Source organism: Dermacentor andersoni, chromosome 1 (genome assembly GCF_023375885.2).
Source record: "Dermacentor andersoni chromosome 1, qqDerAnde1_hic_scaffold, whole genome shotgun sequence".
NCBI lineage: Eukaryota > Metazoa > Arthropoda > Arachnida > Ixodida > Ixodidae > Dermacentor > Dermacentor andersoni.
The window spans coordinates 381113656-381140222 of record NC_092814.1 but is presented as its reverse complement, the minus strand read 5'-3'; the positions used below and the strand labels follow the sequence as shown (position 1 = coordinate 381140222).

The window sequence follows — 26567 nt, the reverse complement described above, 5'->3', positions numbered from 1 at the left end:
CGCGAAACGCCTCACCCTGCGATGGGAGCTTTTTGTGTGGAGAGTGTAAGTCGCATGCATGTCTGTGATGAGATGAACCAGACCATTCGGCCTTTCTTGGTACATCAAGGCGGTGGCGTGCACCCCACACATGAGGGGTTGGGGGGGAGGGTTCAGTCGAGAATATAATTTGTACAAAAGGTCAGTGGAGTCTTTCTCTTATTCAAACGACATGTTTCAGCTGTCGCCAGTTCTCATCATTCATATAATTAATAATTTTGGTTGTTGCTCCGCGCGGTGCGTGACATCGGCGTTCTCATTGTTGGCTAATAACTAGGGCACACCCTCTTCGTGCCGGTACCACGTGTAAGAAAACTGTTTCTTGAAACGTGGAGGGACGGAGTGCAGGCACGTGATGTTTTTTCAAGGAGGAGCCTCACCTGCATTCTTGATTGAGAGGAGATTACATTGCGAGGCGGCACAGATAGTAAATCTCATGCGCGGCCTGCATCGCCACACCAACTAATAAACCGGAAGATGGAGATCTGCAAGAACTGGGAAAGACCCATGTGAATTCTTGTTCATTGCGGACTTTCATTTGCTCTGACAATGACGAGACCACTCATTGACACGTTAGCACGGGACTAATGCTAAACCTCAAACAATTCCCTTCTCTTACGTAGCACACAGCGTTGCTCCCTCTTCTCAAGCAGCCACGCCGTCATGTGCTTCGAGCTCAGGAGGGATCACCTGTGCCTCGTGAAATGGAAAGGCCATTCGGATTGCAGACGAGCCACATCTCAAACCTTGGGAAGCGACCAATATAGTTCAAGTATAGTTCGAGTTCGATACGAGCAAAATAAATAGAGAGGAGCGTTGTACCATACGGCCACCTTTTATTGTGTTTTACTCAGTCCTGTGTTGTGGCAAGAAAGACATGGGTGTAAAACTCAAGCATACAATGCGCCACTGTTCCTACTTTAAAAGCAAAGATTTCTTAAAAAAAAGAACTTCAACCGACCTGAGGATTGTCGTGAGTGAGTGTGTTTCTCGTCATGTATAGACGACAAAGCGGTCGAGAGGCAGACGAATCGGCACATACGGCCTTCTGTACTGGCCCTACAGATGTGCTGTTGATTGGCTCGACTCTCTAGGAAACTAAGAAATGAAACATCAAATGCTACCTAAATGACTTCACTGCCACAAATACCTGCCTTCAAGAACACAATTCATTATTTTCCCTTTCTTTTTTTAAGCGAAGGTTTCTCTGCTTTATTCCTCGGGGTTTGCGCATCTGCTGGACAGGTTTCCCGCCGAGCACCCGGAGACAGTGTAATGGTAACTGAGCCGTACCCGAAGACTGCAGTTCACCGTCACGTGGCGAAGTCTCCGCAGTAGCATCGTCGTTGGGGCGTTTGGGTGGGAGAAGCTAGATAAAGCTAAACAAAAAAAAATGTGGCGGGTGGGGAGGCATTCTAAGGTTGCGTGCTATTTTCAACTACGCCTTGGGACCGAACCGAATTTCCAAAGTCGAGAACAAACGTATTGGCGGACAGACACGTACTTGCTTAGTGCAAAACGTGGTGGAGAGCATGAACAGTCGCGTGGCGTTATCGCGAAGCTAAAGGGCAAAATAATTAAGGAGACTCACCTCCAGTTGACAACTATGTATTGAGAAGCCTATTTGGTTGGGTAGGGAATGTTTGTTATGAATCATATAAGTGTTTTGCAGCGAACGGTTACTACTCTTGCGACGTGTGCATCATATGGCTCTGTATCTCTGTGTATACGTATGCACACGTACCCAGTGGCATATACGCAGTGACACTGAGTAGGCGCGCCTCTGGAAATCCGCAGTCACCCAAAGTGGAGAGAGCCCAATGTGCGTCTCTAGAGCATTATGGAAGCAACCCGAGCAGAGCGGGACTACACTCGGGCGGACTCCAGCACTATTACAAGTGAAACCTCAAGTCTAAAGCAAGTGGTGTCCGGCCCTTAATGCAAAGAGGTTCACAAGAGGCGCAAGTATGTCGTGATTAATTATGCAGCTTTACGCACTATCTTTCAGGACGCAAATCTTGTCAGTTAATCCGGGCAGAAGTCATACAGACTACACTCGGGCGGACTCCAGCACTATTACAAGTGAAACCTCAAGTCTAAAGCAAGAGGTGTCCGGCCCTTAATGCAAAGAGGTTCACAAGAGGCGCAAGTATGTCGTGATTAATTATGCAGCTTTACGCACTTTCTTTCAGGACGCAAATCTTGTCAGTTAATCCGGGCAGAAGTCATACAGACTACACTCGGGCGGACTCCAGCACTATTACAAGTGAAACCTCAAGTCTAAAGCAAGAGGTGTCCGGCCCTTAATGCAAAGAGGTTCACAAGAGGCGCAAGTATGTCGTGATTAATTATGCAGCTTTACGCACTTTCTTTCAGGACGCAAATCTTGTCAGTTAATCCGGGCAGAAGTCATACAGACTACACTCGGGCGGACTCCAGCACTATTACAAGTCAAACCTCAAGTCTAAAGCAAGAGGTGCCCGGCCCTTAATGCAAAGAGGTTCACAAGAGGCGCAAGTATGTCGTGATTAATTATGCAGCTTTACGCACTTTCTTTCAGGACGCAAATCTTGTCAGTTAATCCGGGCAGAAGTCATACAGAATGACTACCCAAACCGTGGTTTCTTTCTCCCTACTGGCTGCTTTTGTTAGAGCACTATCTTCGGGATCCGACCACGAAGACGACCGGATACACTAGAAAACTGCGTTGACTCGGACAGAAATGCTACAGATGCGCTAGAAAACTGCGTTGACTCGGACAGAAATGCTACAGATGCTACAAACTTGAAAAGTAGCTACAGATGCGCGTTGACGAAAAGCCTCTATCTTCTCTGCAGGTTGGACTTGTGGCGCCATCTAGCATGCACTTGAAGAAGCAAGTGTGGCGTTGACAAACGCCTGCCCTAAGTCAAAAGGGATAAGGGTCACTTACTTACTAATGACGACTGCTGCCTCCAAGATTTCAATGCAATTCTTCGCTTTTCTGCCGTCGTTTTCTTGCGTGATAAGATGTGACACACAGGACACTTTATACAAGATGATACTAACCAGAGTAGAAACTACGCATATCTTGCAATAGCAAGTAAAATTTTATTGGTCATTACAGATCTCGGAGGCCCAAATGATACACAAGAGACTTAGACAAAAAGCTTTGTGAACGAGAGCAGACACTGTAACTTGTTCTTGCAAGTAAAATTACTGACTTAATTATCTGTTCAACTTTCATCCGCAGCACACTATTAACAGCGTACAGCTTCCAGTATTGCTAATCCTTCACCTCGTTGGGGCGTACTATTGAACAGCGCACAGTAGCGTGGCTAGGCGAGGGACGAGGCTGTACTGCACTTCTTCGTTACTTTCAGTAATGGGTTGAGGGCTGAAGGGGAGTTGCGAAAAGAAAGCAGACAGGGTGGATACTTGAGTGGCGACCAAGACATCTGTTAGCTTTTAAGATTTCTCGCATCGCTTCTGGCACAACTGTGCACAGTGCACATGCAGATAGGTGCATATCCATACCTCTCGTGTTGATCGTGTTAGAAGTGTCGGACCAATGGCTCAAACCAGGGGGTCCGGGTGGCCCTGGGGGTCCCTGTTCTCCCTGGAAAGTCAGAGTCTCTGCTTAAAGGAGCCGCAGATAAATTGAGTGCAACGTAAACTATTTGGATGTCTACGTTTGGTCCAAAAGTACAACCTTCAACAGTTTTCGTTGCATCTCGACATTTAAAAAGACATGGATAATGCCAACACACATTACGCGCCTATGCGACCTCGTGATCGCATAGGCGCTTCACTCTTGCTTTGCCGTTGAGGAAAGTTGACTACAATATTATAGTACGCCAATCCCTACCGTATTACAGGTATTTGATAAGTAGAAGTTAATTTGTTAAGTCAACAGTTACTTAAGTGACAGTTCCAAGCTGTAAAGAGCGAGGAGGATATGGGAGACCAAGGAGCTTGATGTATTCTTAGTAGCAACCATATGAAGTCGACAAGACAATGAAGCCACGGAAAGTATACGGAAAATTGACCATGTTTTTCAATTGCAATTTTGGAACAGTTTAAAAGTAAATCAAAGTAGAATAAAAGACAACTTGACGCCAGTGAGTGCCGACTCCAACCTCCGCACGACACGATCGATGTCGTACCAATTCAGCTACTGCAGCGGTCATCCCATCGTCCACTGTCTTGACCATTTATGTGCACTATACTCAGACCTGGGAGTGTCAGCCAGCGCTACCCAAAGCAGTGGTGGCGGATTAGGCACATTCTTTTGACCCCAGGCGACACCCATTGTGATTTTAGGAGCAGGCAACTGGAGAATAAGCCCTTGTGCGAAAACCTCAAGGCATCAGGGCTGCATGAATCGATACCATCGCTACGTTTGTAACAACCAAGAAGAATAAAGGGACCAATGGGGCTCAATTTTGTGCTTCCAACAACCATATGAAGCCAATATGTTTTGTGATGCAACCTATAATCACTGGTCTATAGGCGCGAGCGGCTAAGAAAGTACAGGGTTGACGACAACCTCGTCAGCATTGAATATGACGTGACTCAAGCACTTTACTGTAAAAGTGTGAAGTATGTCACACCTTGAAAAGATAGCCACTATTGCATGGCTAATCTGCAACGTTTTATGGAAAATATAAGCCCCAATAACCGCTTGAATACAGACGACTTGTTTCCCCTAAGGTTAGAGGCCTTTGTAAATCGGAGTGTCTACCGTAGTTTAGACACCAATTCATGCATCCATGACGAAACATACACTTGTATTGTGTTATATAGAATGATTTTTTTTTTTTCAGAATCGATTACGCTCGTGAAAGTGGTGAAGTGGGGACTGAAAACGTCATAGCGCTGGCTTGGGCTAGGTTTGATTCCGTGTAGCAGAAGCGTAGCGACAAGCGAAGTCTACATGTCACAGCTTAGCTGTTGCTGAGACTCGCGTTGACTAAGGAGAAGTCATTAATAACGAGCTCCCGTGTAAGCCGCCGAGAAGCTTCAGGCACGAGTGCCCGTGATGTGACATCTTGGTAAAATTTTTCTGTTTTGTCTCCTTTTACATTCCTTATTAGTCGTTGCAGTTTATTTGTTGGACAGCCGATCATTCAATGGCCTAGTTTCCCACGGTAACATTTTTTCATAAACAACACTCAGACGTATCCGTCTCTAAGCAGCGGTTTATCACAGACGACACGTACGCATTTCTGAAAGCACATATATCCTCCTCTATCAACAAATTCCTGCCGCAGGTTGCACTGACTCATCAAAGTAGCATCGTGAAGTTATTTAGGAAGACGATGACACCATACCTTTTCTCCACGGCCTGATCCATAACCTGGAGGTCCAGGCGGCCCACTTTCACCCCTTTCGCCCTGAAAGAACACGGCCATTGTAAAGCTCCCTTAGGACTGCGCCGGGTACGTACAGTACATGCTTCCTCTCGTCCGCCGACACCTTTGTGACTAGAACTGAGCTCACGCACAATGCCTTTGCCCGTGTGGGGAGCGCGTACCTCGTGTTGATCCTGTCCCGACGCTAAGCCGAAGAACGGGTGCCTAGGGCTCGCGTGAGGTCGTACCCCGCCGAGCCGCGCTTATCGGAGGCCCAAGCCGAAGGAGATTGCCAGAGCTCTCGCGAGTTGGCCCACTGGATATCGCGAGAGCAAGTATCATAGCCGCCGGGACTTTTCCTAGCGGCCTGTCCCAGCTTGAGCCTGTGCTCTCGCAGCATCGTGCTACAGGCGCCCCTGACTGTATTTGCCGGCCTTGGTGCGGGAGCCTTTTGGTTCCCCGCCGCCCGGGAGCGGGCGTTTGTGCAGTGTCGGGCGCCGCCGGATACAATAAACGGTATCAGTTAACTCAGGACAATATGGTGTTCTTGCGTGCGTCCCTCGATAGCCCCTTGCGGCCTGAGCTCGGGCGCAGCGGCGCTAGAGGCTGATGGCTGACGCAGCCCTGTGGCTCGCTAGGTTCGAACCTGCGGTGGTCGGTACTCCTGTGAGGCAATATCAAGAATGATTAAATGAACTCTCGTTCTCTGCATTCAACAACCGAAGTTTGGAGGGTAAGTGGACCGTGTGGGCAGAATGATTTGTTGCATCAATAAATAAATAAATAAATAAATAAATAAATAAATAAATAAATAAATAGTCTGATTAATCCTATCGGCAAATAAAGTTATCAGTCAAGTGTGACAGACATATCTGAGCGAAAGCACCACACACCTCATTCCCCACCTTTCTTAGAAGAATAAACACCAAATCGCCGAAGAAATTCAGGCAGCAGAACCCGTATGAATAGCGACTGTTTAGGAATGTCAATAATTAACATCGACAAATGTAGCGAGCCTACAGAAGCCATATAAACTTTTGCCAAAACTACGATTGGGTTCTTTGATGAACGTTTGAAAACTTTAGCTTGACTTTGATGAACGTTTGAAAACTTTAGCTTGATGTACCAAGAACTCACATAGTGGGTTCTAATATTATTAGTTATTGTGTCTGATTACATAACGGCTAAACATACGGTAACGTCAACAAAGAGTGCAGTCAGCTAAAACCAAATTTTTAAGGGGATAGCCGACGACGTAAAGTTCATTTCTGATTTCGCTGCTGTTCACAGTATCCATTCACACTGTATTACTCACTAACTTTCCTATAACTAATCCTATAGTACCTACACTGCGATTCGTGAGTTGGAGTCCGTTATTTGATGAGGCTGTTTCATTTCTTGAACTATTTCTAAATATGACGTGCTTTGGATGTACATAAAATGGAGCCTTGCAACACATCAACTCCACTGCAAGAACTACGCCAAATATGTGCCACAAAATCCTCGCACTAGGTCGCACGCCTTAGGCTAGCCAGCTCTTTAGCTAGTTCAAGGATATTGAAAGATTTCGAAGTTAACACACGGAAATTATGGTTCAATATAACACAGTGCCTGAAGTCCTAGCTGTGATTCGTTCATGTACCTCCTGTAAGCAGGACTAAGCAATGTATGCTTCCTGCAAAGTCCGAGTGATGTATGAAGCGAGTGAGATGAAGCGTAATGCCTCAAATTATTTTATGTTCGAGAGAAAAACATCAGAAGCACTTGCCTTGAGCCCTGGGAATCCCATGGGTCCCCGCTCTCCTGGAGGCCCACGTGGGCCAGGTTCACCCCGTTCGTTCCCTAAGTAATGCGGCAAAAGAATCGTTTGAACGCCTTTTTCGCAAACACCTTCGTTAATAACTACCCACACAAATACAAGCGCACGCTTCTACATCAGAACATTCTAGAGTAGAGCCTTTCACTAAGGCTGGGGAGAGTGGAAAGGGTGGGGGAGGGAGAATCATGGGGAGCGTAAGCGAAGTTGTTGTGCCTCTTACGAATTCGTCAATCTTACAATAGCCAGTCGATGTCTTAAGCTTTCCTTCATTCAGCGTTCAGCCGCATGCTTATCAAACTTCTTATAAGTGTAAAAAATGCTCAACAAGATCGTACAAGAGTTATTCCCGTCTATAGCGAAAGAACTGTTCTCAGTTAGCCAATCGACCATCCATATGAAACAAGTACATTATGCCTTTGGTAATATCGCGTAGCATAGGCGTATTTTTTTCTTCTGAAAATCACGCCGTACGTCATCTGCTAGCTTCGTTAATCGCCCATAATTAGGTTATTTGGGAGAAGTCTTGAAAAGCACACCAACGTGGCTGTTTTTATTGTAGCCATAAAGAAAAAATACTTACTTGTCACGTATGTGAGGCCATCCTGAATATGGAAGAAAAGAAAGCAGAGACAAAAGCGTATAGTGAAAAAAAATTTTTTTTTTGTCGTATATGTGTGCAGTACAAGCAAACTGGAAAGCCAAATCACAGCCCATATAGTATATATGTTAACAGTTAGTAAATAGTCGGGAGCGAAACTTTGTTTATTGTATCTTGTGTACCAGTAACATAAACAGAAAAGTGAGTAGAGGAGAATATGAATCAGAACATCTATAATACATAATTACACATAGAAACAGCGTACAATACCAGTGCGGGCACTTGCTAAACCTTCTATATTCCCAGAAGATCGTGCTAGCACCTGAGTCGTAGCATTGTCCAAGGCCTCGACGAATGTGACAACTCAAAGAAGCATCGGAGTTGGTTTTGACTCTCTAGCGTTTTATTTTTGCTGGCAGTACAGTACGAGGGCCTTTCTTTCTCTTCTGGTCCACTTTCCCGCTCTTAGTAGAGGACTTACACATGCATTCAAATTCACAAAAGAAGTACAATATTCAATGAAGCGGTCTTACAAATCTCCACTGACAAGAAAGGCTAGTGATTACTGATGCCACTCTCTTTACTGTGCGCGCACACACCTGTAGTCACAAAGGTTCACGAATATGCAAAACTGCGAATGAAACGATAAAATAGTTAGTACCGTCATTATGTGTTCAGCAACGGAACAACGTATTGTGCTCTTGAAGGGGGAGGAACCGGGAGTGAACCGAACCAAGCATGACACCTGTTAATTTGGAGTTGCGCGGCCTCGAATTATTTGACCCTTTTCAAAGTTTGTACATTAAGAAAGCCTAGGCAGGCAAGCATGTAAAGACACAAGTAAAGCTACCACAGCAGATTAAGTTTAGCCGCAAGGTTAAGGGCGCTTAGCGACAGGTTTACACACATCAGACCATGAACACTCGGCCTAAGAAAAATTAAATGTTTGTGGACCAAAGAAGGCAGCGCTTACGGTTCTTAAAACCTAAACAGGAAGTACGCCAACATCTGTCTGCTTGATCACTTACCTTTGAGGTCCCTCATGCACGACATTTTGCTTAGCAACGATGATTATGCGTAACAGATATCTATGTCCCTTACAAAAGCACCACTCGTCGACTTGCTCGAGTCTCTGAGTTGAGATTCGCGGAGTTTCTGTTAGGTGAAGCCTTCCCGTGCTGCATTTCTGCGTCTTGCTGGCAACGTGCGACGAGCGCGGTGGCCTGCTGGAAGGTGCACTCGTCTCCTTCGCACTGAGATTATTTTTGTAAAAACAAAAGGACGTGACACAGACCTGTTTATACATGTGCATATCCCTTAGACCTCAATAACGATTCCTTTAAACTGTGCCAGCTATATATATATATCTCACGACATAAATGGCACTCGTACTAGCTATACACGCGTATTAAAAGAGTCAATGTTGTCTCAGTGTTCATAGCTTGCACAGAATTTTAAGCTGCGTGGAATCTCAATTATACGAAAAATTATTCATGAAGTTTGAAAGAATAATATCAATCGTATTGCGAACCTACGCATATATCTAAGGAGACACGCAAGGCGAGCCAACGCTGTTCTTCCACACAGAAATCTCGCTGCAATCTTCTATAACTATGAATACATGCAATGAAAATAGGAAAAAAAACGTACTGTGCTTACACCGGAAACAGTAATGAGCAAATAGTCCGTGGAAGATGGAGGGTATTTTCAGAATATATTGAAATGACTGTGTGACAAATGCTTCTTGCGGTTAGGCACGAAATTTCATCCTATAAGGACATAGGAATTATGAAATTATTTTACCTCAGCTCCTCCGCAACCAAGATATTTTTGAAGGCAAAATCGTTAAAGATATATGATACAAAACTTTAAAACTACCATGTGTCTGGCGTTTCCTTCTCTACTGATAGTAACATCCATGTCGAAAGTAAATGCTGATCAATGTATTTTGCACACCATTTCCATACTGGAACGAAAGCTTGTGAGAGCTGTATGACTATGCTTGTCTTATAAGACGACCATATATGGTTTATGTACAATTAAACAGGGTATCACAGTTTACACGTGTCAACGAAGAACGATCGCTCGCATACAAAGAAATGCCCTGAGCCGTCGTGTGCTCAGCCTGTGAAACAAAGTAGCAGCCAACAAAATAACCGTTGGACAACATGAACACTGTAGGGCAGGCCTGCAGTGCGAGCTCCCCACTGCCTCCAAACTTACCGCTCCCAGGAACGTGCCCAGCCCCGGTGGTCCCGGCTGGCCTGGCTCACCCTTGCTTCCTTTCACCGATTCTCCGGGCTCTCCTTTGGGTCCAGGCGGTCCTTCGGCAACCTTCAGCCATAACACGTGCACACTGAGCATTAGTCCGCAGTCGCTATCAAGCCCAAATAAAAAAAATAATAAAGAATGTGCAGATCCCACGCAGTGTGGGAATCGATGTTATGCGAAGCATTTCGAAGATACCTGACTATCCAACATTGTTTGCGGTCCTGCAGACCATTACCAGATGAACCAACGTATTTTCTGTAAATTGAGGATAGTTGTGCTTGTGCGTCGCAAGCGAACACGTGTGTGACGACAGCAGCTCGATGACGACTACGTCGACGAGGATCGTGTGGCAGCAAAGGCACATGTACACGAGCCGCTCGACGCGAGTTTACGACATGACGATAGTGGTAGTGGACGTAAGTAAGCGACGAAACACTGATTGTGACGTCATCAGCAACTACGCGTAAGTGTTCAATTAAATCATGGGGTTTTACCTGCTATAACCACGATATGATTACTAGACAAAGCACGCCGCACTCTGGATTAAATTCGAGCACCTGGGATTCGTTAACGTGCACTCAATGAGCAGTACAAGAGGGTTTCACCAAAGGCACTGCGCTACCGCGGCGGGTTGCAACTACGTGTTATGCAATCGTACGTACTTATGGCTATGCCATGTGGTACATTAAAGAACGACGATGACATTTGTACTACGGTGAACAAGTGTTAAAACATCATTAACGTGGGCGTTCATAAAATTGATACAATGTTGCACAGTTTCTACGTAGCGTAAACTGCTACGAGGAAAGTCCTGGGAAAAGTGGGCCGGTCCAGGAAGTCGTGCAGTCTACGACGGCGCTCAACGCGCAACACGGAAAGAAGACGAGAAAGAGACACGTGACGCACAGCGCCGAGTGCTTCAAAGAGCTGGCTGCCTTTGGAACGAGAGAACGATGCGTGCGATCGTGGCCCAGTGATTAGAGCACCGGGCTGCTGGGCTCCACGGCGGAGGTCCAAACCCGCAGTCGACGACACAGTATTTTCCTCTTAGTAATACGAGGCGACACTGGAATCTAGCTGCCTACCTACCTACCGCGAAGTGCAAAGAATGCTTCGCATAAAAGCGCAACTCTTCCGTCCTCCACCGCTAACACCAGTGTAGTTAGGGACCATGGTCCGAACGCGTCGCAGGCTTACAAAAAGACGCGGATCATTACAGTAGTTTCCGAAATCTGCTTGCCCGATCACTGAGCGATTGCAGGCGTGATGAGCAGCCGAGCGTGTTCGTACTATTAATGCTTCGCTCCCTCCATCACTTCATTTAATTCCTTACACCATTTTCCCCTGCTTAGGGTAGCAAACCGGATGCGCATCTGGTTCACCTCCTTACATTTCCTTTCCCCTCTCCGATCCCTCTCCTCCACGCATCATCCGCTTGTACGTCAAGTACGACGCACCAATTCATTGCGTGTGCAATTCATTCACGTGTGCCTTTCATTGTGAGTTACACGTGTGTGGTAGCTACGTGTTAGACTAGCAGTGATTAAGAGATGTGTAGCGACTAAGCCTGCAATTAAAACAAAAAAAATACCGACAACGCTTTCTTTCCATAAAATATTGTGCCATTAGCACTAGACACAAGTTCCGTAAGAGAGGAAAAAAACTACGCGTGAATATCCGTTCTGACAGCGTTCGCCTTCTTAGAATTTCAGTTTGCGAAGCTGATATTGTGGCTCAGCGCAATTAAGCGGAAACATATACACATATGTGGTATACAGTAGAATTTTGTTAAACGTGACACCAGTAAAACAGAGAAATACGTTTCAATTAACAGGAGTTCCGTTTAATGATAACAACGCGCAGCTGGGTAACACAGTGTCGTACACCCTTTTCACAATGCTGGAAGAATGTTAACCATCAAGGAGTCAATGCGGTAGCTAACATTTTTTTTCAGAAAACTGGGAAAATGACAAATCGCTTTATAGCACCGCTATAACAAAATTTATGCTGGAACTGGCACAGTCACCGACCGAGAATTGGGACTCGGCGGGGACCGCCTACAAGTTCAGATAAACGGAAGTCCGAAATAACTGACTTTGCCAGTAAATACGTGCCTTTATTGTCGAAGTAGCCAACAATAAGAAAATAAAGAGTAGGCGAAGAAGAAAGCTTGTCGAACGCATTGCTACACGCACACATGCTTGCTTGCGACCTGGTCACACAAGCATGCGTAACATCGACAACTTCCAGCCATTTGCAGGTGGTTTCCGAGCCAGACAATGAGGGGAGTAAGCTACTTCAAACCACTTTTGGGCTCACTGGTGTCGCGCGGCACTTTTCGTACTTCGCCAGCCACGAGTAAAGATCAAAAATAAATAAAATAAATAAATAAATAAATAAATAAATAAATAAATAAATAAATATAACATAGCAAACTTTAACCTATTGATTGGGATGTCCCAGGAATTTCATTTGTTTAAATATTGTTCTCTAATAAGCCGGGTAATTGGTGAACAAATATTATCCTTGTGGCTGAAGACGACTCATTTCGGAACGCTGTTCACCCTCATAACCACGGATTGCATCAGTTTTCTTCAACAGGTTCGCTAAGTTTTGCTCCGGTTTGCTTTTATCACAAAGGCATACATTTGAATATGATTCGAAGTAGTAATTAGAGACGTATCTATGCAAATTAGAGAAAATTTTTTAGCCAGAACAGGCGTGCGATTGATGCCAATGGAAGGCTTGATGCGGCTCATTCGAAGAGCTCATACCCGTTCCCAGAAATTCAAAACGTTAATGCTGATAATTTTTGCAGCGCACTGAATCTGGGCCCGCTTCACACAGAAGAACGAAACTGAACTGCCCAAGAGCGCAACTGTCACGCCGTTAGTAGACGCCCATGAGTAACGTCACTGATTATGCCTCGCCGTAGGGCGAACATGAAGCGAGCGTGATCTTGGCTCGATAAGGGCGCTAGCTGATTACTAACTCGAGTCATTTTCAATTGTATGCCCCTATGGTAAAAAACCATCCAGGGCAATTAGCTCATCAATGATAGTTGACAAATTTCTCCATTTTGCACAATGCGATTGCTAACAAGAGACCGTTGGTGCCATCATCGTATCCCGTAGACCACTTTTTTAAATTGCTTGGCCCCGGTTAGCTGAGATACCCTGCATTTATTTTGACGTCCTTTCGTCAGGAAAGTTTCAAGGCTGATTCTTCATTTCAAGGTTGATTCTTCATTCTTCAAACTCAATAAATGGATGCTCAGAGCAGATATAGCATTAGAGTAATTTTTATGTAAACTCACTTGGCGGAAGTGCTGCGTGTAGGAACCAACTTTTAACTTGTAATCGTATTTAGTTGGACGTTACACGAGTGAAGGGATGACCACAAATTCCGAGGTGATAAGTAACATCAAGCTTTCGTTGGAAAACCCACAGTTAGACATGGAGCATGATTCAGGCCCATTATGCTGACGAGGCATGATCTAGAAGCCGCGTCTTCGAATGGCACTGAAGGTTTCAGGAGGGCAGAGATTTGGTGAACGATGATCCCGGAGTCAGCGCCGCCCGTGAGCATTACATACAACTGCAAATGCACAATGTGTGAAACAGCTACTGCACCACGATCGCCGTCCTACTCTGCTCATGATACCAACAGATCTGAAGTTAGCCAGCGATACGTGTCACCAGATCTTACGCAACGATTTAGGGAAATGTAAACTGAATGAAAAAAAAATCCTCCTTCACGCACTGACAGACGAAGAAAAAGAAACCAGACCCACAATTACTGCTGAATGTTTGAAAAGAGCCAGAAGTGATCCAATGTTTTTGTTAAGTATCAGTATCTGAGATGAAAGTTGTTGTTATAGGTATGACCCTCAAAGGCGGGGATAAAGTGTCGGATAGCGGTATTACGGTTCACCCTGTAAAATATACATAAAGTGAAGCGGTAATCGTAGGAAAAACGACAGTGTTCATCACCTCTTTTGATGCTAAAGTATTGGTGCGCATTATGAATATCTGGCTGAAGGGCGAACAGGAAAACAAAATTTAGACATTGATGTGTTACACATTTACACAAGTCAAATTAAGTGCAAGAATTCCTGTGCATAAGCAGTAACAACAACCTAAAGTCTAAGAAGGAGAAAAATGAAGTTGAAGGTTTCTAAGCAGATGAACTGCAAACATTGCAGATGATCAATGTGCATAAATGTTTTGCCACAATGCGGAGCAGTCTTTAAAGTACAGCTTCAAAACTATTCTGCTGCGCGAGTGCCGGGCTTTCTTTGCCACACTGCGACGACAAGATTTGATTTTGATTCTTATCTGGTCTCTTTCGCTGCTCAGGTCTACCAACGCCCGATATGGAAGGGCGCCTAAATCCTGAAAAACTTCCTTGAAGTCTTTGCAGAACCACAGTATTGCAATAGAAGTGGCCATCTCCACAACAGTGAGTGAAGCAAATCTTGCTTTGGGGCAACTACACGCCCCCCCCTTTTTTTTTTCGCTATTCACTCTTAAAGTATGAAAATGATGTAAATGTAAATGTAAATGAAAGTACGAAAAGAAGGCTTTCTCTGGTCTTTAAAATAAAATGAATCGCGAAAGAGGCGCGTGATTTCGAATTGCGTGGTTCCCGAAGCTAGCACTAAGTGCCTAAATTTACGGATTTTATTGCGAAGCATTCTTTGCCTCATCCTTGGCACTTCGCGGAGTGTGGGTTCCTTCCTCGCCTCGCTTTAAGAAAAATGAAATTATGTCTGACCGATGTGGGAATGGAACCTATGCCGTCGACCATAGCGGCCGGGTGATCTAGCTATTACGGCCCAATCACATTTTTTTTTTCTTTATTGATTAGACCCCGAAAGAACACAGGCATCTCTCGTTCAAAAGCCAGCCAGCTTGTTCTTGTTCCCCAGTGAAATGGCACAGCCCACCCTGGGGGATCGGCCATGAATCGGGCGGTGCATCCCGCGCCAGTTTCTCGTGTTCTTTCCTTGTGACAGCTCGCGCTCTGAGGCGCCTTGTTACGCTGCGCCATCTCCGGGACCGGCCACCTTTGCCGAATACTTTCCTCGTAGCAGTTAAATTAAAATTGGATTCTGGGGTTTTACATGCCAACACCGTGATATGATTATGAATCATTTAGACCACGTGGGGTTCTCTAACGCGCATCCATTGCACGGTACACGGTCGCTTTTTTCTGCACTACGTCCCCATCGAATTGCCGCCGCCGCGGCCGAGTTGTCATCCCGCGCCCTCGGCTCGTGGCTACGTGGAGACAGTGCGACTTATTGCAGACTTTATGATCACCCAAGTAATTTTAACATTTTTTTTCGTCGAAGTACAAATGCCATAGTCATTTGAACAAACTCCACATTAAATATGTATTAATAGCCATACGTTCGTACGATTGTGTAACACGTAGTGGTTGATGACGCCACAATCGGTGTTTCTTTCGCTTCCGCTCGTTCACTATGTAGAACCCAACAGTCCTGTCGTAGGATTGCGTCGAACGGCTGGCGAATAAATCATGTCATTGCCGTCATACGATCGCCTACAACGCGGTCGTCGTCGCGCTGCTGTCGTCGCAGATACGTATACGCCCAGACACGCAACTGCTCAATTTACAGGAACACGTCGAACAGTCCAGCTGGCATCGTTTTGAGGGACCCCAGACGATGCTGGGTAGCCAGGTACCTGCAAAGTGCTTCGCATACCATCGATTCCCACAGTGTGCGAGGTCTGCACAATTAGTTTAAGCTACAATACCCGGATGAGAATCATTTTTCGCACTCTTCTGGCTGGCGAAACGACTTGACTTTTTTTTTTCCACGTGAAAATAGAATGTTGCAGCGCAATTTTGGTACTAAAACGAAAAAAAATAATTTCGGGAGAACAATTGGCGATTTCGATGCGCATCGCCCTTCAATACAAAAAAAAAAAAAAAAAATAACGCTGAAGCCTGCTTATACACCATTCTGCAGTTTCGCCACCTTAACGCTCAACAAAATATACTGTATATATTTTTGCTCAAGCTGCCTTCGGCGCACACGCCACATCGAGCGCTTAGGATCCTGTTGTACGTTCATTTCCATTTATTTCAGTTAACGCCGAAGAATGTTTGCCAGCTACTTTTACCTTACCTCACATAACCCGAATAGTGGGTCTGGGCCTTCATACCGGCATTGAACAGTTATAGATAAAAAATCTAAAATAACAGTAAAATTACAGTATGCTTGGAGAATTACTTTGCTCAGAGGTTATATTTGTTAATCTACAATATCTAACAAAAAACAAAGGTCATAAGAAAGCAGATCTTTATTTAAAAATTCTCAAGTTTTTCCTCTCAGCATGTAGTATAACTGCAAAACGAAGCATTCGGCGGCAGTCGTCCGCAGGAGCGCAGCGTTCCGCTACTGTTTATCCTGCGCCGCTACTCGGCAAGTGCCATCGGGCGGCTTAAAATGACGTCAAAGATTCCTCCGCGCTGCGGAGAAGCCTACCCTGCGGACACAACGCCGACTAATGGTTTTCTCTCGCTCTCAGCGCCTTTGACATTGCACTGCGGCGCTGGTGAGAAGCGCGGCTACAGCGCGGCGGTCTTCTCTGGTCTGGCGCAGTGTAGTTATCTGAACCATGCCATAATGACAAACCTTGTTAGCCACTAATACGGAGTGCAGTGCGCCCAACTCTACGCACTGTAGTATTGCAAGCGACAAAGCTTTCTACGCAGCGCCGTGCGAATGGTCAGTGTTGCGCCGACAATTGCAGTGGCTTCTCAGCGTCTGCCGCGACTGGCCGGCCCTGAAAAGAGGCAGGATACGCGAGGGTCGTCGCCGACATTTGTAAACATATTTTACAAGCTTGCGTCATGCAGCAGGGCCAGCTACAGAAAATGGCTCTGAATGGCGTGGTTTTATCATTTTGTCTCGGGTGTAGTAAGTCACAAGGATTGATGCTTTTACGGCCTAAGCCCGAGCCAGGTTTTGTGTGTGTCTGCATGCAGTGGCACTCGACACGCACGCCCAGCATGTGGCTTTCTTACAGTGCATGAACACGGCGCATTCACGCAATGTTTCAAAAGCCTATAGGCATGCAGGCCAACAGGATGTTTCTGTTACCCTAAAACACATCCCCCCACAGCGTGCTTAAGGTCGGTCTAGAGTCGAAGCATACGACGAGTTTTCCCTAAGTGACTTATGAAGCTTCAGACGACGCAGGCAGCTGCTCCTCTACGGCGCTCGGCATTCCTACTCCAGGTAGCAGACCCAAGTTTTAGGGCACAAAATGTTATCGACCGAGAAGGGCGCCATAGCGGCCCGGTTAGAATTTTCAACCCCATAAACAGTCATGATATGCCGCCATCTTCGTTGGCTACTCTGTCACATCAAAGTGGTCAGTAACTAGATGACGTAATTCACACGCACCTACCCACCCTAACGTCATGTAAATGTTGGCCGATTGACATAAAAGCATGACGCCTCACTACTATAGCCAGTAAGACTAGCCAATGACGAGACTGACGCCCTGCAGTCACCACTGCAAGCAGACCCACCATTCTTCCGTGTTCGTCGACGAGGGCTCCCGGAGGTCCAGGCGGGCCCCTGCGTCCCCGGCGGCCGCGTTCGCCTTTCTCGCCCTTCTGCAAGACGAAAAGGTCACATTGTTTGGCCATGTTGCACTGAAACGCAGCTCCTGTAGCACTGACGTCATCATTTACTGTTGTTTTGAGGCACATAATCCGTGAAGCAATAAATGGAGCAAGTTGGTTCGTGCACCTTCTTGTATACGCGCGGAAGCGAAAAATAGGAAACTGACACCAGAATACGAAGCTGTCCTCATTAAAAACTTGTCGTTGTATAGCTGTGTTGCTCTTCTCTATTCAAGGGCTGTCACACGTACCTAAGCTGTGTGCAGACATTCTGATTAAAAAAAAAAAAACGAAACGACCTACCCAGAAGAATGTTACACTTTCAGATATTACACTGTCTTTTACGCACACAGATTTGAATAGAATATTATGGCTGCCGACTGTACTTTGCGTTGAATGTGATGTGGTATTTACCTTGTTGTGCTGTTTTGCTAGTCTAGCTTATAGGCGCAGTACAAATGAAGCTGATGAATTTTTTATTGAAAATAAAATAAAAGAAAAAGATGTAGTCACCCTAAAATGGTGATCGCTACTCCTTTTCGCATAACACTAAAACTAATGAAAATTAATTTGTAAGATAAAAAATCCCCGCAAAAACACTCCGTACAGATGGCTAACCAGCGAAGCTGAAACGTGCGGCCCCGGTGTTTATCACTGGGTTAATCCCGACTGTTTATTAAAAGACGGCTTGGTAGCCGGCCGGATCCTCGGTACGCAGTTGCTGCTTGCGCTCGGCTGCAACGAGCCTATTCTTGTGCCCGGGCTGCAGCATCGGGACGGCGTAGACGAGCTCGTTCCCGCTTCTGCTCGCGGCGCTGCTCATCGAAAGCTGCCTACTCCTCAGGAGCACGTATGACGCATGGCCTACCCATTTGGGCCGCGGAGATAAACTCCTGCGTGCGCGCTCGTCTGCGACGGAGAACGACGTCACTACTGCCGTAGCGAATCGCGCGCCTATCTTTCTGTTTTTTTTTTTTTTTTGTCGCGCACGCGCATGGGGTTGCGCCGGAGCAGTTTTCGGCGCACAGGCGAGAGACGCACGGACGGACAGACGAATCGGCTAGCCATATACAACTTCGCTGCATAAAGTCACCGGGTCAAAAAAAAAAAAAAAGTAGAGCATACAGCTCTTTACACACGTCAACATATTCAGATAAAGGGCGAGGAAAAGTTGAACAACACTTAGTCTTTACATATGCGCGTATGCAGAGTTCCAAAACAAGGTCGCGATGCAGTCTGAGAGGAGTAGACGAACGGATGAAGAAGATACACATGTGTAATAATGCACAGCTAGAGATACGAGCGTAAAAAGCGAATATAATCACAGAAAACGAAAAAAAATAGAGAGTACGACATAATTAACGTAGACACAAATATAGGCAGCGGGTTGTGGTTACATTGTGGTCGCTACGCAGTTGTACACCTAGTAGATGTTAATTATGTTTGTGTATTCGATTAAATGTTCGCGTGCCTTCAATGCTCCACGCTGTGTTGAATTCACGCTGTGTTGTTTTCGATTGCCAAGGCCCCATCAATTTTGCGAATGAGACCGGCCCATGCGGATGAATTGAGTCTGGCTCTTGTGTAGTGTAGGGTGTCTGGGGCAGTTGAGAAATACATTACGCGAGGCATTTTCAGAGCCCTTGCAACGGATTCCCGAAGCCATTCACACAACTTATGTTTAGTTTGTGAACCCGGGCCATTGTTCCTTATAGACCAACTAGACCTGCTCGAAATCTGTCAAAAAGAGTTACCTGCTGTCGGGCAAGTGAACAACCGTCTGGCCGAGTGGTATCACCTGTACCTTTCCCAATAAGCAATATGAGTATTATACTAATAAGGTGAACCACTGCAATGCGATGTGTTCTTGCTTGATCTATTTATATCATCATCTGATTAGCCTGAGAAATAACTGTGATGACTTAATCTGGGCACTACTTGAGTAGCATTAGAATACATCCGCGGTATTATTTTGGCTATCACCGCTATCTCGTTGCGCCGTGCAGCCAATTCACAACGCCTAAAGATTAGCACCGATACAATGAGTGGGCAGCCTTTGGTCAGAAATGTCAGCTGTCTCAATTTCGTTTTATAATAAGCAGCGAAAACTTCGGAAGACTGCATCAAGACTGGACCAACACTTAGTAAACGTGCTGCAATATGTAGCTGTCAACCTGCGTATTGTAGGTTGACAGCTGTTGTCTTACTGTACTCGAATCCGCCAGCAACATTCAGGCCAACAGTGCTTCATTCTTCTAAAAAACTCAGTGCAGCCCACGTGTTCAGCCCTTGCTTCAGGAATTCGGTTGAATGCAGAAAGATTTCCGCTACTGAAAGCAGTTCAGAGCTAACAGTTGAGTGGCACATTCAGTGTCATATCACCGCGTATCACCATCTTCTGCCGGCTGTTCTTACGAACCGTTCTTGTAAGTGCAGCATCATGTTTAAATTAGAGCGACCATAGCGCATACCATCACCTTTCTAGCGAATCGAATTATTACCAGCGAGGATGGTGCGCTTCGTAAATGTATTGTGTTATGCAACGCGTTATTATTGCGCTATGCACGTGTTGCGTTTGCATTATCCAGAGGGACAATGTGGCTCGGGAGAATGCGTACAAACGTCTAACGCATCGCTACAATAGAGCCAGGCAGGTGCTCTCCTTCATTGCCACTGAAGACTTCGTGCACTTCGTGTAAAAGTTGGTGCATTGCATTAAATTCACGCCCTGGTGAATGCAATGAGTTGCGATCGCATTCGTTTAAAACGGAACATGCGTGGCTTTGCAAATCCGGTCCCGCGACACGACCTAACAAAGCCATTAGGGTAGCGATAATTTGTAAAAGAAAAGAAAAAGAAACAGCCAGTGACACAGACCTTGCGGACAAAATGTTTTCCGAATGCAAGTGCAAAATGAAAATGTTCCGCTTGGAATCGTTTCGAGTGCTCAGTGAAGCTCCTGCTGTCTACATTCGTAACGTTTAACGACCTGTATAAGAAAATCCCTGGCGCTTGTAGCCCTGTGATAAACAGCACACTTTATATTTCAATGACAAAAGAAGCATTTTAGATGCTCACCTCTAATATGACAGTTTTCCCTTCGAATTCCTGGTAGTTAATGAGACCCGGTTCACCACGATCTCCTTTAGATCCAGCCGCACCGGGGATGCCGTCCAGTCCAGGCTCACCCTGCAAAATAAAGAGTTTGAGTCGCCTGTCCAAACAACCGGCACGAGCGAGCGTTTATTTAAATTGTGCTTTTATTTGCTTTGTACACATCAAAACAATCACAGAGAAAAAGAAGAGAGCTATCTGGAAGCTGCCACCAGCAAGGGCACAACGCCTGCCGGCTCTAGAAGAGAAAAGGCACATAGAAAAACAATAGTGAATGAAGAACAGGATAAATATTAAGAGGGAGAGAAAATAACAATAAATGCTGGAGGGTGGTGGGTGAAGAACAAAAAAACACGCATGTGCGTCACTCACTCATCGGGCGGCACTTAACGTCCGGCAAACGGTCCACGACTTAGCACAAAAATTGGAGCAGAACGGTGGCTATAGTCGGGACTATAGATTTCTCGCCTTCAAAAATGATAGAGGGCTTTGTGTACTTGATCGTGTTTGGATGCCCGGCCAATGGGAATTATAATGTCGTCCATTGTAGCAGTTGATAATCCAAGTGATCGGTAGTTTCTGTAAAGCTCAAATCGCTGCGTACTGAAAGGAGGGAGAGTCAAATCTTAAATGACTCAGTGTTTCTGTTGCCCCGCAGTTAGCTCGGGTTGCAGTGAATGCCCGCCCTTATCGGTGCAATCGTTCAGCCCCCATGACAAACCCTGCAGGAAGCTTCAGTAGTAAAGGTCTAAAGCCGCGAGATAAACCACGCCCACGAACAGGCGGAGGAAATTATCTTGCAACTGAAACTCGCTGATCAGGGTCCGAGCAAGTGAGGCGGATCAGCAGACGAACATCATCTAGTTGGCAGGAAACTTCTGGACGAATGACCGCGCACACTAGTCCGACATGCCAGTCGGTCCGCCTCTTCGTTGCCGTCAATATTGCCACGGGCGACGGTATCCACTGACAGATTAACGATACGCCGGGAGATGCAACTGCGCAGACGGAATTGGTGATGCGACGCGTGATAAGGCTGTCATTGTGCGGTTCCTGTAGGCGGGGGTATTACTGCCGCATCCAGCCGATTGTAGCCCGTCCAGCCACAACGAAGTCCAGACCTTCGTTGCGAGCACTCTAATCTCAGATACGCTCGACGTCGGGCAGCCCGGACCTGCAAAAGCTGAAGCTGGGATGTTGTCCGTCTACGCATGATTGTAGTTTTCTTTTATTTATTTAATAAATTTATTTTATAGCGTACAGTTGCATTTTGATTATGCTGGAGCGAGTTTTTAGCTGAGGATAGTTCTGCAAAATAATTTTTAAAATAATAATTTGCTGTACTAATTAGGTTTTCAGTTTCTATGCCATTGCATTTTTTTTACAAATGTGCTCTCCATGACCAGAAATAAATGTTAACAAGTTGTTCTAAGGTTATTTGGTGTAGAAATGTATTTCCGTATTACAAGGATATAGCTAGTGGTGATGTGCAAACTTGGCTTCTTCTTGGCTGTGTGTGAGGCTGACGATGGCATAAGCCGGCCTGACGACGACCATGATGCAGAAGAAAGGACAGACGAACAGAAAACCCACTTCTGAGTTTGTGCGCCATTTACACCGGTCCAGATGCTTGAAAAATTACATAAACTGGATGCTTAGCCCAACGTCAGGAAGAAGTGCTGGAGTTGTAAGGATCGGCAAGAAAAAAAAAAACGTTTTTTTTTTTTGGGGGGGGGGGGGGGGGAGAACTCAACAGGCTTGAATTTTTCGTGGTCTCAAGAAAGCGCAAGTTTCAATTTTTTTGTTTGGTTAAGATTACTGTTGAAATCGAAGGAGAAGAAGGACAATAGCAATGCATTCGTCTTCTCCATTTTCCTTGTGTCGTTACGAACCTTCTGTGCCGTCTGCTATGCCAGCACGCCATTGTCCACACGGTCTACGCCTATTAAGCTACATTTACACAAACCCGGCAAGGTCGGATCGAGTAGGCTTTGTCGGGTCGAAAACCGGTCGTCTGGTTCATGTAATCGCTAGCAATTCGGGCCGAGCGAGCGCCTAATTGAATTCTGTGCGCCAACTTGCGCCCGACCGGCTTGGCAAGACCGCGGTCAGGTCGGGCAGCACTCGGGCTGCGCCAGGCTCACTTCCGACTCGACCTCGGCCGGTAAGTTCACGTAAATGACGCCCTACTCACATAATCCCTCGTTTTAAAAACAAGGACCACGGAAAAGAGTATACACAATAAATAAATATTATGGTCTCTCACGCGCGACGCTAAACCGATATAATTTGGACTAACAAATATTAGCCGCGGGTTACCGGGCGGCGACAACGGCGGGTACGAATTGGTGATGCCAGTCCACCTTAGGCATCTTCCACGCTTCGCAGGATCGAATCCCGGCCACGGCGGCTGCATTTTGATGGGGGCGAAAACATCCGTGTACTTAGATCTAGATGAACGTTAAAGAACTCCAGGTGGTCCGAATTTCTGTAGTCCCCCACTACGGCGTGCCTCGTAATCAGGAAGAGGTCTTGGTACGTAAAACCTCATATTTTTTTACAGCGGACGCTTGCCCAGCGCTCTTAAGTTTGCAGCGCTGCAGCTGCGGCCTTTCAAATGCACATAGCGGGCTGCCCAGCAACACGCAGGATATGCCCTCGTCTGTCGCTCCACGCGCACGCAACGCGGAGCTTGCAAAATGGATTAATTTGAAAGATTTTATCGCGTAAGCTACGAAGTATGGTTTCCTTCTTGCGTATTGCGAGCTATTGTGGATGTGAGTTATCTCGAGAATTTCTCGCAGCCAAATGAGAATGCTGTAGTGACGGTGCTATTTAGTTTAGCAGCAATTAAGGGATCGCAAACCCCAAGAGACGTCGAAATGGTTAAATTCGAATATGCGCTACAAGAAACAACTCGAATGCACACAAAAATGAGAGGCAGGAACTGTGTGTGGAAAAGTGAGTGATCACCTTGGGGCCCATTCTTCCTTGTGGTCCCTGTGGTCCAGTAAATCCCCTGTCTCCTTTATCGCCCTGTAACGAACGCGCATATTTTACTGCACAATTCATTAGAACAAGCTCGCTTCTCATAGAGCTTTTTATTTAGGTCTGAACGAACAGTGTTAACCTAAGCTGACAACAAAGGAAGTGAGAGCCTACGTCGTCGTGCATGCATTTATACACCAGTATTAGCAAAGACAGCGAATTTTCCTTGCGCCGTGGCTGTTAGTACCTGCGTATTCCCGATAGCGTGGTACATTATGCACAGCCACTTATTACCTTGAGCATGCCACACTTTCAGCTTGCGTAGCCAAAAGACATGTGGCCGAATTCACAAAGCTTTTCGTTCCTAAGCGCTCTTTTGCCACTGTCTGACCGCCTTCGCCAATAATGTGACGAGCACCAGGATTGGCTGGAATTTGCTCTCACGAACACTGCTACGCGTAAAAGCATTTTGTGAATACAGGCCTCGGTTACGATATAGAAATGTAATAAGCCAGTTGCCAGATTTAGTATTCTCGCCTAATTTTTGTGCTTATTTATAATGCAACTCGTAATGTTATTGCACGAATCCAACGCCGCACAGATCCGCTTGATAGCTGTAAGTTGCTTTCACAGAAAAATGATGTCCCACTAATGGCTGTTCGGCCATGTATACAGACATTAAGCGATAACTTGATGTTCTTGATGCGTAATTACATTTGTATTTTTATGACATCTTCCTCTATCGTACATCTTGCAAAAGGCACGCAAGCGAATGAGCTGGGAGTTCACCCGCACAAGCATGACCGGAGAAAAAGGTAGTCACGACAAGCGCACACAGCTTAGCTTTGAAGCCTTCGTTTTTCCGTCTGCCCGTCTTGAACAGCAAAAACGGTACGCGCGATTTCAACAGAGTGTTCATTCTGAGACTGCAGAAGGCGTCCCTGAGGCTCAGGTATCTCACTGAAGTGCGATGTGACCGCTATCAGCTAAGTGCAGCATTGATCAGCAACCGCATCAACAGCGTGTGCCATGAACGGTGCGCTCACCTTTGGTCCAGGAAGGTATGAGAGACTGCTGCTGCCAAACTCGAGCTCACTGTCTCGTGGCACGGCGTACACGCTACCTGGTGGACCGGGAGGTCCTGGCAGGCCCACTCCGGGTTCACCCTGCAATTGAAAAATCTCACGTATCATATCAAGCATGCACCTACCGAAATAACATGGAATAAACGATTTTTTTTTAAACGTAGTGATTTCGAAGACTTTTCTTTTAATGAAAAAATATCAGAAACCACGTATCCGACACGCTAATTTGCTAGTAGACCCAATAATATTAACTCGAAAATTGACTGGTGACGGTAATACTCCCTAATGCGAAATTTGAGCGCAGCTCTGTACGTGTTTTCATTTCGCCTGTCAATATATTTTGTATTATGATTAATAGATACACGGTTTACATTAGGAAGATAACGCTGTGAGTATTGTATCTGGCGCGGACAATCTGTTTTGTGCAGCACACTGCACAAAACAAATGGAGCGAAGTTTGGGATGACTGCCTCGTTAATCGGGAGATCGCGAGAGGCAGCGCGTGGGTGACGCGTGGGCGCGATTCACAGCAGCCGCCGCTGACAGGCCTCCGCTCATGCAGCACTTTGTTTCCATACAGACGACTCGCGCTACTATGGCGCCATATCGTATCCATTGTTACGTTTCGCCTACAACGCGCGGTAATGCCGGCGCGGATGCAACGGACGCCGGGGCTTTGTTCAAAGCGGCGGACATTTTGGCCCGTCCAACGCCGCCGCAACGCCTACCCGCCAAGCGTGTCCAGGCGTGTTTCAGTGCCACGTGTCTTCGTGTGTGCGTGTGTGTGTGTGTGCCCTCGCTTGTCAAAGCGCGGCAGCCGGGGAGCGGAGTTCCCCGAATGAGGAGCCTGGACGTCTCTCGGCTCAACTGTTCGCGCCGTCGTGTGGGTGAGGGTTGGCGATGCGTCACTACACTCGGTTCAGCAGGTCTCTCGGCCCGACAGTTCGCGCCGTCGTGGGGTCATGCTCCGCCGTCCCGTGACCTTCATCCCGTGACCTTCATCCCGTGACCTTCTCTTTTGGACCGCGACGCCGAGGGTATAAGAGCAGCTGCCCCCGGACGCCAGGAGGGAGGCTCCGATTTGTACTGCTGAGTTACGAGCTCTCCCGTCTCTCCACTTCGGTCGAACTGACCGGCCGCTCTTTTGCTATGTTAGAATAAACAAGTTGTTCTGTTACCAGTCTTCTCTTGCTTTGCCGGGACCTTCGGATGCTTCCAGTGCCCCAGGCCGCCAGGCCAACGCTACCCTTGGGGCTTGCGACCCATTGGCAATAACGGGCGTCAACACCGAGTCCCCAACAACTCGTGCCAGCGGTACGATTCCAACATCTGGTTGCCAGCGGTGAGATCGCGACAACGGAGGCCAGCAGCGAAGAGATGCGGTTGACTGTATGCTGAGCAGCTCAACGACCATCCGGGAGCAGCGCAACGAGCCCTGTGTGATGACTGGTTGCCTGCAGCGGAACGACTGCGCTGAAGTCTTGGCTGCGAGGTTTGGTGAGTGCGGGACTTTCTTCTTCTGAGTTTTGCCAGGCTTTTGTTAGTGTTAGAAACAGAGCTGGTAATTGTGGTTGTCGTTGCTACCGGGTTAGTTTGCGGCAAGACAATAGTAGGCAGTAGAGAAAGCAGCATTCAGAGCAGCCATGGATTTGAAG

General features: G+C 46.4%; 1 protein-coding gene across 1 annotated transcript in view; it reads right to left on the bottom strand.

The window, feature by feature from the left end:
* Window positions 1–26567, bottom strand: part of Mp (collagen XV/XVIII-type protein multiplexin) — a 383840-nt gene that overhangs the window by 50025 nt on the left and 307248 nt on the right. Inside the window, exons 13-21 of the mRNA XM_050168496.3 lie at window positions 24874–24993; window positions 23813–23875; window positions 20804–20914; window positions 17630–17716; window positions 10013–10123; window positions 7772–7793; window positions 7141–7214; window positions 5352–5414; window positions 3556–3637 (exon numbers count right to left, since the gene is read on the bottom strand). Coding sequence (XP_050024453.2) covers window positions 3556–3637; window positions 5352–5414; window positions 7141–7214; window positions 7772–7793; window positions 10013–10123; window positions 17630–17716; window positions 20804–20914; window positions 23813–23875; window positions 24874–24993 — 733 coding nt within the window. The remainder of the gene's footprint in view (window positions 1–3555; window positions 3638–5351; window positions 5415–7140; window positions 7215–7771; window positions 7794–10012; window positions 10124–17629; window positions 17717–20803; window positions 20915–23812; window positions 23876–24873; window positions 24994–26567) is intronic.